The sequence below is a fragment of the Phasianus colchicus genome, chromosome 6 (genome assembly GCF_987193195.1).
Source record: "Phasianus colchicus chromosome 6, bPhaCol1.hap1.1, whole genome shotgun sequence".
Taxonomy (NCBI): domain Eukaryota; kingdom Metazoa; phylum Chordata; class Aves; order Galliformes; family Phasianidae; genus Phasianus; species Phasianus colchicus.
The window spans coordinates 27,380,856-27,394,280 of NC_143441.1; the positions used below are offsets into that span (position 1 = coordinate 27,380,856).

At 36.1% G+C, this 13,425-nt stretch overlaps 1 protein-coding gene across 1 annotated transcript in view; it reads left to right on the plus strand.

Annotated features, from left to right (window-relative positions):
• The window catches only part of THSD7A (thrombospondin type 1 domain containing 7A), a 193,127-nt gene that overhangs the window by 110,315 nt on the left and 69,387 nt on the right, over positions 1 to 13,425 (plus strand). Inside the window, exon 8 of the mRNA XM_090142742.1 lies at positions 12,500 to 12,691. Coding sequence (XP_089998868.1) covers positions 12,500 to 12,691 — 192 coding nt within the window. The remainder of the gene's footprint in view (positions 1 to 12,499; positions 12,692 to 13,425) is intronic.

The window sequence follows — 13,425 nt, forward strand, 5'->3', positions numbered from 1 at the left end:
TCTTTGGTGAACTTCAGAAGCCACCTGGACGTGAGCCTGGGCTTCATGCTCTGTGTGGCCCTGCCTGAACAGAGAAGTTAGACAAGGGACCTCCAGATGTCCCTTCCAACCTCAACTATTTTGTGATGCTGTGATTATTTTTTTTTTTATTTGCCTTCTTTACTTGGAGACCCTTTGGAAAGTATGTGAATTAGGTACAAAAATGAATTATATTAAATGCACATGTTAATTCTCTTATTCAAAATTTAAGTGTCTTAAACTCTGTTTATTAAGATGTTTTACTTTCATTCTGAACAAGGATAGCCATGCAAAATGTTAATACTTTTCAACTAATCTCCTTCGAAGTCATGTTTTAATTTGGATTAATTTTCAGTATTTCTATTTAGATAAGTCTTTTTTTTTTTTTCAGTCATACTCATAGTATAACCAATAGCCCATTCAAATACAGCCCCTTGCTGGGTATTCATTGGTATCAGAACTAGTGAAAAATTTAAAGTTATTGTCTACACTAGTAAAGATAATCTTTTACCATGTGCATAATATGAAATATGCACTGTATTTTCACAGTAACTTACCATGCTGTATGGAAGATGAAAGAGCTATGTTACTTATTAGGGCGCTGTTAGCACTGGAGGTCACCCTCGCTGTGCTTCCGCCTGTACAGTAGAGGAACTGAGCTCATTTATAAACGTGATATAATTATATTTCCTTTTTATTGGAAGCTTCACATGTAGCAAAGTGTACGATTTGTGGAATTGATACTGACACACCTCTCACAACCAGTTAAAAAATTCTGTATATAAATATATGCAGAATTGGAAACTCCACATTTTTGGATGAAACACATAGAATTTAGTTCTACAACCTGAGTAACTCTGAAAATAATAGTGGAAAAAAATAGGATAAAGAAATAAGTAAAACTTGTATATGGGTGCCATATGTTCTCCTTTTTAAGATGACAAGAAGTTTCTTCTCCTTTCTTATTTTAATCTTTGAGTAAAGAATTCAAGAGTAAATAAGTTTGCAATTCTGTGGTGGAAGGATAAATCATGGCTTTCTTTTCCTAGTGAAGTACCTCAAGTTACTGTATTTTTAAATATGAGTTAATGTAGTTATAGAATATGTTTTTTTTCATATTGCTGTTTGGTCTGACCTTCCTACATATGTGATAGATGGCACTGCGTTTTACACTGGAAACATATTATTTGAATAAAGAAATACTATTCCTTTCCCTCATTTTATTTCCCTCTGTCAAATTCAGACTGCATCTACATGACTGTAATCGTGATAGATGACTCTAATATAAAGGGAAATACATATGTTCTTCTGTTACCAGACATGAAAATGGGATTACTGGAGGCATTAATAATGCATATGAATGTGTGAGTTCCTTATTTTTATCAGTTATGCCCAAGTGCTTCTGAAGATATTTTCTATCTGAAACAATTTAAGAAAGAAATATCCATGTTCTTAATTTGCTTCAGAGTTGTCCTTTTGTGGCTTTCGTTATTTCAAAGTAAGGAATGTTAACTCTGAGTTTGACTGGAAGTAACAACTATATATATGATCAATGCCTTACCTTTACCTGATACGTTAAGGAATACTAAACTTGATTTCTTAGTAAAGGATCACTTTTCTTGAAAACTCTGTGAGACTGAAAGTTTGGATGAACTAAAGGACAGGAAAGATTTTTATGTCAACAGAATGGTTCTAAAATATTTCAGCTTTTCTATCAATCACCTGTGTTTTACAAGTGTCTTACCTGTATCTGCATTCTTTCTACAGATCTGCTAATACATTGTATTGTGAGGAAGGATATCAAACATGCTAGCATTTAAGATAGAGCTGAGGAACAGTGGTAGAATGTACTAGTCTACTTACATAGAAGCAACAGAAGTGCTTGCATACTTTACTTAGAACTAGACTTTTCTATCTCTATGGGGATTCTTAAAGTCACTACCGTTCTGCTACTCAAAGTTCTTTTTTGCTTAAGGTGAATACTCAATGAAGGTTGTACGTAGTCATTCACCATCAAGAAGTTAATGCTGCTTGTAAAACTAGGTTCCACATTTACATGCCTGGAAAATGTGATGTTTAAGAAATGAAAATCTCAGATTTTTTTTTTTTTTTTCCCTTAAGATGTTTGCACGCTATAATTCTTCCTTTAAGAAACATGATATGGTGGGTTTCCAAACTCCCGGCTATTTTCCTTTTGGGTTGCATTTGTTCCTGTCATGATAGTTTTTTTTCCATTGCAAGTGTTTGCTTTATAAAAGTCTAAAACATTTTAAATTTTAACTTTGTATTTTTGAAGGTCTTTGTATTTCCTAATATTTGCATAGTGAAGGAGGAATCAATGGCCTTCCCTCTGTGTTGCTGTTTTATATGTGCAGTCACAATTGGCGTAAATGATATGAAGGCTTATGTACTTGTGTTGACACATTTATAATTTTTTTAAAAATCCATCTATGTTTATGAAATTCATGATGTTGATTTTTTTTTTTGAATAATGGGCTCAACTGCCCTTTTAGTAAGGAGCACTGATATTTCTTGAAATTCTTCACTGAAACCAAAATGACAGTACATTTTCACACACACAAACGTTTACTTTTCAACTGTATTTTCATATCATTAAACTATTAGAGCAACTTTCTTATATTTTTGCATAACCAACAGATGTGAGAAACATTGGAGTATTTGTCTTCATCAAAATCAGTGCCATTTCTATTTAGGGTTCATAGAAGAAAATGACTTCAAGAATATTAACTATCAACTAATTAAGACATACTTAATTAAATGCAAATTCTACTTAGCAAAAGCAATTGCAAGAAAGGCATGTGATTAGGGAATTACCAGCTGATTTCACACTTAGAGCTACCAGCTAGCTACCTAAGCAATAGAAACAGTAATCTTTGCTTTGTAAGAATGACAGAATGGCAGGTGTTGGAAGGGACCACTGGAGATCATCTAATCCAAGTCCTTGATAAAGCAGGTTCCCTAGAGTAGGTAGGTTACATGTGAATGTGTCCAGGTGGGTTTTAAATATTTCCTGAGAACAAGTTCCACAGCCTCTCTGGGCAGTCTGCTCTGATGCTTTCTCACCCTCAAAATAAAGAATTTCCTTCTCAAGTTCATATGGAACTGTCTGTGTTGCAATTTGTGTTGCTATTTGTTTTGTTGCTGGACACCATTGAGCCTGGCCCTATCTACTTTATCCACTTGATTCCTGTTTGATATTTATACGCATTGGTACGATTCCTTCCTCAGACATTTTTTTTAAAGGATGAACAGTTTCAGGTCTCTCAGCCTTTCTTCATAATGGAGATTACCAGGGCACCCACCTCATTCAGCAGTGGACACAAATTTTCTCTGGTTTTCTTTTTGCTATTGACATACTTAAAGAAGCCTTTCTTGCTGTCCTTTACCTCTGTCCCCACATTTAATTACAGCTCTGTCTTAGCCTTCCTTGTCCTTTCCAGAGACTGTTCCTATATTCCTTCCATGAAGCCTGACCTATTTCCACATTTCATACACTTTCTTCCATTTGAGTTTTTCCATGAATTCCTTTTTCATCCATGCAGGTCTTCTGCCACCTTTGCTTGATTTCTTATTCCTAGGGATGCACTGATCTTGAGCTTCAAAGAAGTGGTGCTTGAATGTCAACCAGTTCTCTTGGATCCCCTTACCTTCCAGCGCTCTCACTCATGGGATATCTCCAAGTAAGTCAAAATTGACTTTTGTGAAGTCCAGGGTTGGAAACCACACTTATTGCCTTGTTTCTTCCCTGTAAGATCCTGAACTCTATTGTTTCATGGTCACTGAAGCCTAGGCTACCCCTCAATTTCTGCTTGTTTGTAACAATATGGTGAGCAGCACCTCTCCTTATTACCTCTCCTTATTGGCTCCTCTACCACTTCAGTCAGAAGGTCATCTTCCAAGCACTGAAGGAGTCTCCTGGATGATGTGTGCCTGGCAGTGTTGTTTTCCCAGCAAGTATCGGAGTGGTTGAAGTCCCCCATGGGAACCAGTGTCTGTGATCATGAGACTAATTCCACCTATCTGTAGACCTCATTAACATCCTCCTTCTAATCAGGCAGCCTGTAATAAGCACCCCAACAGTGTTACCCATATTAGCATGTGTCTCACTCCAATTTATAGGAGGGAGATGAGGTTCTTTTAATATCTGTATACCTGGCGTGAGATTAAGAAACAACGGTTCATATGTTAGTCCAACCAGTTTATTATAAATCCTAATCAGAGAGACGGGGAAGGGAAGGAGGGTGATAGGAAAGATAGGAAAGAAGCAAGAATTGTGTAAAGTGGTTATAGTCACCACCAGGATCCAGCAGTGGTCCTGTTACATGCCATTTCAAAGGTCCGAGGCAGAAGCAGCAGGGGGGGGAGAGCAGCAGCGTGGCTGGCCTTGGGCAGCAAGCAGGTAGCAGGAGGCAGTCACAGAGCCAGTCTGGGAGGAAGAAGCAGGACTCAGGTAGCGGGCCCAGGAGAGTCCATCAGCATGCAGGAATTCTGTAGTGAGGAATCTGATGGCAGACGCCTTTGTTCTTCTTCAGCATCGTGGTAGAGCGCAGAGCAAATCCAGGAGGGAAAGAAGGAGGTCATGAGGCTTCTTCATGGCAGAAACCTCTTCTTCATGAGTAATCTGTTGCCAGAAAACCTCTACCTCATGATTGTAGGTCCCCATTTTATCCTCCTCCTTTCCCTGCCTACGTGACATCCCTGGGTGCTTGAGCAAGAGTCATGTGAGTACCCCTGAAATGGCCATCTTCCTCAAGATAAGCCCTTGAGATGAACACACAAAAGATCACTTCACGGCCAGTAAGCTGCAGCTTCTTTCTCTCTTGTTGCCCCTGGCCTTGTCTATCTGTGCCCCTCAGACAAAGGATTTCACAACCCTTGCCCAGGACTTGTCCATCAAAGTTCTCCAGACAAAGGATTTCTGAACCTGTGCCCAGGACTTGCCTGAACTTGTTCATCTGTGTCCTCAGCAAGCTTTAAGACAATGATGTAAAAGAATAATCTCTTACAGCATGCCCCTTAATTCTCACCTGTAAGCTCTCCACTAATTAATCATTCATCCCTAGGCAGAACTCAATACATTCCAGTTGTTCTCTCACATAAAGAGCAACTCCTCTACGTCACCTTGCTTGTGAGATGTACCTCCCCATCTCTGTGATCACAATGAGATTGTAGCCCTCTGACAACACCCAGATGTATAATTTTTCCAGCTTGTTCCCTATGCTGCATTAATTGGTAGACAGGCACTTTGAGGAAGAAAAGGGAACAGAGAATGTAAGTGTCACTTGAGGGATGCAAGAGGATCCCCTGTAGCTATACCCACCCTTGAGGTGGCTGGCCTTTTGGCTCATGTCACGGGAGGCAGCTAAGGGATGTTTGTCAGTGTTCTGGTTGGCCTGGCATATTCCTTTGGTGGTTGCAATGGCATGAGCATTTCCCCTTTTGTACCCAAACCACCATGTCCTTCAGTTTAAAGCCCTCCTCACTAGGCTGGACAGCTTGTCATCATGGGTTGCCCTGTGTCTTCTAGATAAGAGGATCCTATCCCTCCCTAACAGATTATAATCTCCACAGAGAGTCCCACTGTCATAAAAAACAAAATCCTGGTGCTGGCACCAGCTACACTGCCAGGAATTGATGTGTGCACTGTTTTTCTATTTCTGGCTTCCCTCTTTCCTTCAACTGATAAAATTGAAGGGAAGATAACTTGGGCACCAGTTTTCTTCATTTGCGCTCCCAGGGGCTTATAGTCTTTGATTCTGCCCATATTCCACCTTCCAGAGTCATTCATGCCATGTGAAAGAGCAGTAGTGGATAGTAGTCTGTGTTCTTGACGAGGTACTGCGTTCCTCTTGGAAGTGTGCCAGATTTCGGCTCCCAGAAGTCAGCAAACCTCTTCAGACTTCCAGTCTGAAGACTGGACCTCAGTGCCTTTTAACAGAGAGAAAATAAAGGGACCCATCTTTTCACATTGAGTTTGTTGAAATACTTTGAAACTAATGAAGTGGAATATATTGACAACACAATTTAAATTTTTACATTGCTTGATGTTCAATAATTAGGTTTAAAAATGTTCAAGTTGCTGACAATTTGTCAACCTAGCTTGTGCAGAGAGATGGTTTTTTTTGGCAGCTGGTCATCCTGCCACTAGAACAGAAAACAATTACATAGGCTAACGTGGTGTTGCTATTTTTTTATGGATGCTGTTGTTTTGCTAGCAGCAAAGTTTACGTTGACACGCTTTATCTTTGGAGTAGGTATGAATAAACACTGTCAGGATATTACGAATACTGGGATTAATAAAACATTTAAGAGTTTGATTATGCCTATCAAAGTATGGTTATATAAAGTATTGAACTTTGGTTGAAAATTGGTATGTCATTCTGATACCATTGTACGTGCAATTTTTTTTTCCTTTAAATGCTCTCATTCAAGATTCCTGCACCAAACAAGGCAGTAAATGATGAATTTCACGTAAATATTGTTTCCCTTTTCAAGGCTTATTTGATTAGGTTTGCAGGGATTAAATTCTAAATTCTCCCTGCAGGAAAATCTGGGTCAACCTTTTTCAATAGTGTATGTATTTTAATTAGAGACATGTGCTGTGAAAAAGACAGTTTTCCTCAGATGGTTTCTCCTGTATAAGAAAAACAAAATAAAAATGCTAAAAAAATTCTGATCAATAAAAACAAAACAAAAAAAAAATTGCAGAACTGCTGCAGCTTTTTGGCTTAGAAGGAAAGGTTAACTTGCTCTGACAGTTCACGTGAGGCAGACAGGAATTTTCCTTTATTGAGAACTGGTTATTACTTGGTTGTTTGAAACAAATACAGTAATATTAGAAATTAAAATGATGGTGTTAGTATATTCAGGTGTTTACCATCTGAAAATTTATTATTTTTAATGATGATTTTAACAGCTTTTCTGTAGTTGTGACAAATTGCCCATTTTGTATTAGACTAGTCAGCCAACATGCAGACAAGGTTATTGGTAATGGAAGTCTCACGTAGAACTTCAAATTTGTACAAGTTTCTATGTGTTCTCTTATTTTAGTGATTTGCCTGATTTTTTTCTTATATTTACTTTTGAATAATGTCAGCTAAAAAAAGTCCCTCATTAATGCTTTTTCTGGTTGATACTATTTTAATGTACTTGTGATGTACTGTTAATTTCAAGGTAGTTGATATTTTCTTTCTTATTTTCTCTCCAGAGTTGTAACTAAAAGAGATGTATTAGGCACTTCATAACTGTAAGAAACTTTAAAATATATATATATATATTTCCCCCTCTTATAGTCAAATTATCTTTGTAAATAATTAATAATGCAATAAATGATAAAACTGTAATGTACACAAACTCTTTAGTGGAGAATTATGCTCAAATTGGAGTTGAGAATTGGAGAAAAAGGAGAAAAGAAAGCTCTGGGAAGATCTTACAGTTCCAGTACTTGAAAGAGAGTCTACAGGAAAGATGAAGAGGGACTCTGTCAGGAAGTACAGTGCAGGAACAGAGGGTAATGGCTTTAAAGTGTAGGTTTTGATTAGATAGAAGAAAGAATTTCTTTATGCAGAAGGTGGTGAGACATAGACATAGGCTGCCCAGAGAAGCTGTGGATTCTCTATCCCTGGAGGCATTTGAGACTGTGCTGGATGGGACCCCAGGCAGCCTCATCTGGTGGGTGTGTTGTCCCTACACGTAGTGGGGGAACTGGACTTAGATAGTTTTTAAGGTCCCTTCGAACTCTGATTCTATTAGTTCTGTATGAAAAACAGAGTGTACTGCAGACCACCTGTATTGAGTTTTGAATAGTCAGCATAGAGTCACATATAAGTCCTCATTTGAGAGAAATGCATACTGTGTGAAAATTCAAGATAAAGAATAGTCTTATTGTTTTTTTCAACCTTTCAAAGTGATAAAAGAGGCAAAGAAAAAAATTTCCTGTTGATTCCTTTTCTAAACAGAGGAGGAAGGAAGGAAAATCATAAATTTTAATATTGTATGATCTAGCTGCACATTTTCCTGCTGAAAAAAAGGAAGCCTCCTTGCTGAGAGGCATTACCAAAGTAATCTGCTCAGTAACAAGGCCTTTTTCACGCCTAAAAGTGGAGCTTAAATCTCTGGGATAACCTTACCAAGAATTCTAGGTACCCAGAAATTTTCCTGTGGATTACATCCTTTTCAGTGTCACCGTCAAGGCAGGAAAACTTGTAATGAAGCCATCAGCTGAGAGAGTTACAGATATCGTTACATATATACAATACAATATATTCCCTAATGTACGAATAAACAGTACATTCAGATCATACTCTTCTTTGAGCTGCTTATCCTTTCTATATTTTTACATTCTCATTTCCAATGTGCAGGTTTAAAAACACAAGTAACACTAAGTTTCTGTGATCTCATTTGTATTGTATTTAAAAACAGACTACCACTTATGACTACTCGAAAACACACAAAAACAAGATATTGCCCTTTTTATTTTCTTAGTCAGAGAAGTATTAGCAAATTTAGACACACTTGACTATGCAGTGTAGATGCTGAAGTCTGCAGTTTTACCATTACGGTTCAGTTTCTGTCATTAATTGTTTAACAAACTTTAGAGTATAACTATATAACTACATGATTTGTATTACCACTGTGTGATATTCTTTTCCTTTACTGATTATACATCGCTTACAGTACTAATGTTCAAAGTTCTCTGTTGGTTTTATCCTATTTATTGTGATTTTATTATCATTGTTTTTGACTTTATTACAGTTTGGCCTTTCAGAGACTATAGTTGATGGTAGAGGACTGAGACCAAAGTAAGTACCTTACAGTGTAGGCCCCCAACAGCATTTTTATGTTGATTTTTTTTTTTTTTTTCCCAGTTCTCCATGCCTCATTGAATCCAGCAGTGATTTTATTGTTCATTTTAAGGCTTTAAAATAATTTTGCCTTTTGTTAAGCACTTGCCTTTCCATTTACTACAGGTCAGAATCTGACAGCATTTTTTTTTCTGTGCACTGGAGCATGCATCATGTTAAAAGATACCCAAGAATCAAGAAGGTTTCCTGCTATGTCTCTCAAGTGTTACTAGCTCTAAGAATGCTTCACAGTGGAAAGATCTTGAAGTATATTACAAGAAACATAAATATGAGGCACATTTTATCAATGAGCAGGATAAAATTTAAAAATAAAAGAATGATGTGATTTGATTGCATGGAACATTCTGTTCATACTGAAGCCCAAGTTTTAGCATCTAAACCAAATTTTTGCATATGGTATCTTCTTAGTGAATTTAATAAAACAAGAACTGTGATATGAATAATCTGATACTTACAAACAGCCAATTCCTCCTGTCTGCTAGTCACAAGCTATCTGTCTTCAATAACTAAAAATTTGCTTATCTGGAAGTTTAGATTTTTAAAATTTTTTTTTAATTAAAGCAATCAAATAGTAGTTTACTCATGGCTCTGGTGCATGCACACAAATTAGAAGATCTTTACTCTATAAAAAAGGCTGTAAGGAGTGTTTGTAGTGACTTTTTAGTCACTCTGCTGTTTGCAAGTTGGAATAGCAGTTCAAAGAAGAGATTGGCAGTCCTTACTGGTAGTACAAATATGTAAAAATCCCAGTTAAGTTTTAAATAGTTTTTGACATAAAATACAGCCTCTTTTACCTCCTGCAATTTCTACATGCAGTTAGTGCAGTTTGGAGAATTTAGCCCAAAATATGTCTGTTACAGAGAAGAATATTATTCAGCTACATAAGCTCTGTTTCCAAAGATGGACTGCTTCTAAATGTGAGATTTTAAAGAACAAATCAACTACTCAGTGGTGAACAGTTTCCTTATTTCATATTCTGTTTTCCTCATTCTGGATTTTAGTTTTTTGCCATTCTGTTCCTTAGAACACAAGTAGTTCAGGGCAGTAACCTTTGACTCATGTTTATGAAATTTTTTTGTCTCTTGTGCAGCATAAATGTATATGCATAAAGTTCAGATAAAATATTAGATATTAGATGAAAAATTTTTCCAAATAGGACTTTTTGCATGTGTCTTTAGCCTTTACGTTTGTGTTACTCCAGCATATGGTTGAGTGGCTCCTAGTAGTTGACTACACTATGTACTTTATAAGGAAGTTAACAAAGGTCAGATTGTTCATAAAATCGTTAGTGAAATGTCAGAAACAATTTAGTCTAAATACCATATTTCCTTGAAAAAATACCCATAATAAAACATTCCTTCCAGCTGCATTTCTGTGCTGTTGCCTTTGTCAGATAAGAATTGGATTGCTGACAAAAAATAAATGCTCATATGCAAGTTATGAATTTCTACATTTTCTCTGTAAAAGGAAAAGATAAGAGCTTTGATTTGGGAGAGAGTGAAGGATTTTTCATTTTAAGCATGCAGTCAGGCTGAAACTAATGTTAATTCAATTTCTCATTGTGACCCGAAATTCAGCTTGAATTTTGCACTAACGCTATCTTAGTTGGGGGGTGATAAATAAGCTTGATATTGTAATAGTAGTGTTTCTTGCAAGATGTGAAGGTGAATATAGCATTTACTTCATTAAATATTACCTGGAGACGGAACAGTCTGAGAGTAAAGTTCATCCTTTTTCTAGCTTCATTCTTTGGAAAAGAAATTAGCTGTTTGCTCCTGGCTCTTGTATTTCACTCTGAACAGCGTGTCATTCTGATTTCCTAGGCAGGAAACCCTCCTTTGTTGAAAATTAAGGCTGTCAGAAATTCTTATCTGAGAGGTTTTAAGTTGCAGATTCTGTTTAGATTACTGTTTTATGAATTTATTAGTTCATTAAGAAATAAAAGCCTAATTTGAAGCTTCAGAAAAGTAGTATTTGTAGATCTTTGACTTTGTTCACATTTCCCACTAATTAACTCTTCAGAATACAGGTGGTTGCTTTTATCACTGGCTTATATATTTAACATAAGGAATATTTATTATTTCCAACAAATGTTTTGTTGTATCAAAGTATTTCCATTGCAAATCTTGATGAGATAGTTTTTTTGTTGACATTAGCTATTAAAACAAAAATTCTAACTTGATGTATCAATACAAATACTATGCTATACATTCCTGTTCAGTTCTATTGAGATCACTTACCCTTCAGTAACATTTCTATAGACTAATAATATCTCAATATAACATTTTTTGCTCTACGTGTGGCAAAGATCATGTAACGCAAATGACTTTTAGATGATTTTGAAATTGTATATTTTTCAGAAAACTTAAGGGAAAGAAAAACATTTCCTATTTATAAGTGAGACTCTCTCTTTCCATGCTCAGCTTGTATGTGGTGAAAAGGGCCTCAGAAATCTGTGTGCACTCAGATGACATTTTTTCAAAGTTCTCCTTGTAACTGACATTATCTATTGGATTTATTCAGTTCCCAGTGCTTTTAGTTGCCAGTGTTTTCTGTAATTGATTTGTATGATAACAAAGCTATAACTCTATAACAGTGGACCCAAACATCTCTCTCCTTAATTCAGTGTTTCTCTCATCTGCTCCAAAGTGAAGATTTATCTGGAGCCTTTTGTCTCTATCAGTGAAACATTTTGACTTCTGAATACATGGTTGTTCCTTTATTGCTCACCTAATGCATATTAACTGATTTGATCAGGAAGTGATATTACACTTTACAAAACTAAGTACTTTGTGATTAGGATGCTATGCAGGGAGATCTCAGACAGTGCTCCTACAATTTCTTTATTGAAAATAAAAGCAGCACTTGTACTTAAACACTAGGGAGTATTTCATTGAACAATTTATACTAGTCTGGATTTCTTTATTACAATGAAATATGTACATTGATGTGACAGAATATAAATGCTGAAATCTTTTTATACTTCTGTGGCAGTGATGTGTCTCAGGCTTGCCTAATGAAAGGTTTTTATAACCAAGCAACAGTCTCTGATTGCAGTTCACTGCAACTCCCAGTATTTATCCTTTAAATTGCAGGTTCACATCTATCTATCTATCTGTGAATATATTTATATATTTAAATATAAATATATAAATAATATACAAATAGACATAGATCTGATTCAAAGGATAGATTGTAGCTTATAAAATTGGCTGATCTGTAAGTTATGATACTTTTCCCCTTCTTCCACAAATGTAGATGAAGATGAGGTGATTAATGTATATGCAGTTATAGGCCTGCTATTTTTCTGTAGGTATATTACATAGTCTATTATTCACATGTGGGTTTTCTTCAAATCAAATATATAATAACAAAACTAAAGCCTAAAGACCACCCGGGCTTCAGCAGAATATCAAATTAAGCTAGATTTGAGTGTGTTCAAGGGAGAGGAGACAAGTCATTGTAATAAAAAATCTATTTATCTTGTTTATATAGAAGAACAGAATCTAATTTATTTGTGTGCCCATCTGGGCTACATTGCTCATTTTAAGTTAATTTAACAAATGATAGACTGCTACTGGCCTTTTCTTTCCCAGGAGAAGAGGTTGACAGGCAGCTGTGCAGAGATGCTATCTACCCAATCCCTGTTGTCTGTGAAGCTCCATGCCCAAAGGACTGTGTGCTCAGCATGTGGTCCATGTGGTCCTCCTGCTCACACACCTGCTCCGGCAAAACCACAGAAGGAAAGCAGATGCGTGCCCGCTCAATTCTGGCATATGCAGGTGAAGGTAAGGTCACATACTTTTGCAGACTATTGTCTGATTGTGAATACTCTTCCATTATTGTAATGCCAAAGTAATTACTTGGTCAACAGAAACAAATTATTATGTGAAACTGTTGTTGTAGTTGTTTTTTAAACAGTAGGAATATTATTTAAATGTTTATTCTAAACTTATTCATGATAGCTAGAAGTATTTTAAAGAAGAAATTTATTTTGTCAGTTAATGTTACTCATTGTTATTGCTTTGCACATTATTACTATTTTGATTTCAAATATTTGGTTTTCCTATTTTCTATTAAAAATTAACAATGCAAATGATTTACTCTATGTAAACTGCAATGAAAAATATTTATATATGACTGTTGAGAATCAGGTGATAGGTCCAATTTTGCAAAGAGGCAAATATAAATGCTGAAGAGATGAAAGTTTTAATGGGTTCAGTTGCTAGAAAATGGCTCTTGTGCTGTCACCACATTAACATTTTCATACATAGCAAAAATTTATTGTCTGTCCCACTCAGTAGGTTTCTAGGGAGGTGAATCTTTTTCTGTCTCCTGAGTCACGCCTCCCCTAGTCAGCAAGGGCTTGCTACTGAGATAAAGTCACCCAATACTCAGATTAATAATACACATCAATTATCATTTATTAAGTGCTTTGTTAACTACTACTCTAATTGGAGGTATAATTGGCTAATTTGATAATTACGATTAATAAGCATTACAGGTAAGACAATGGCTAAAA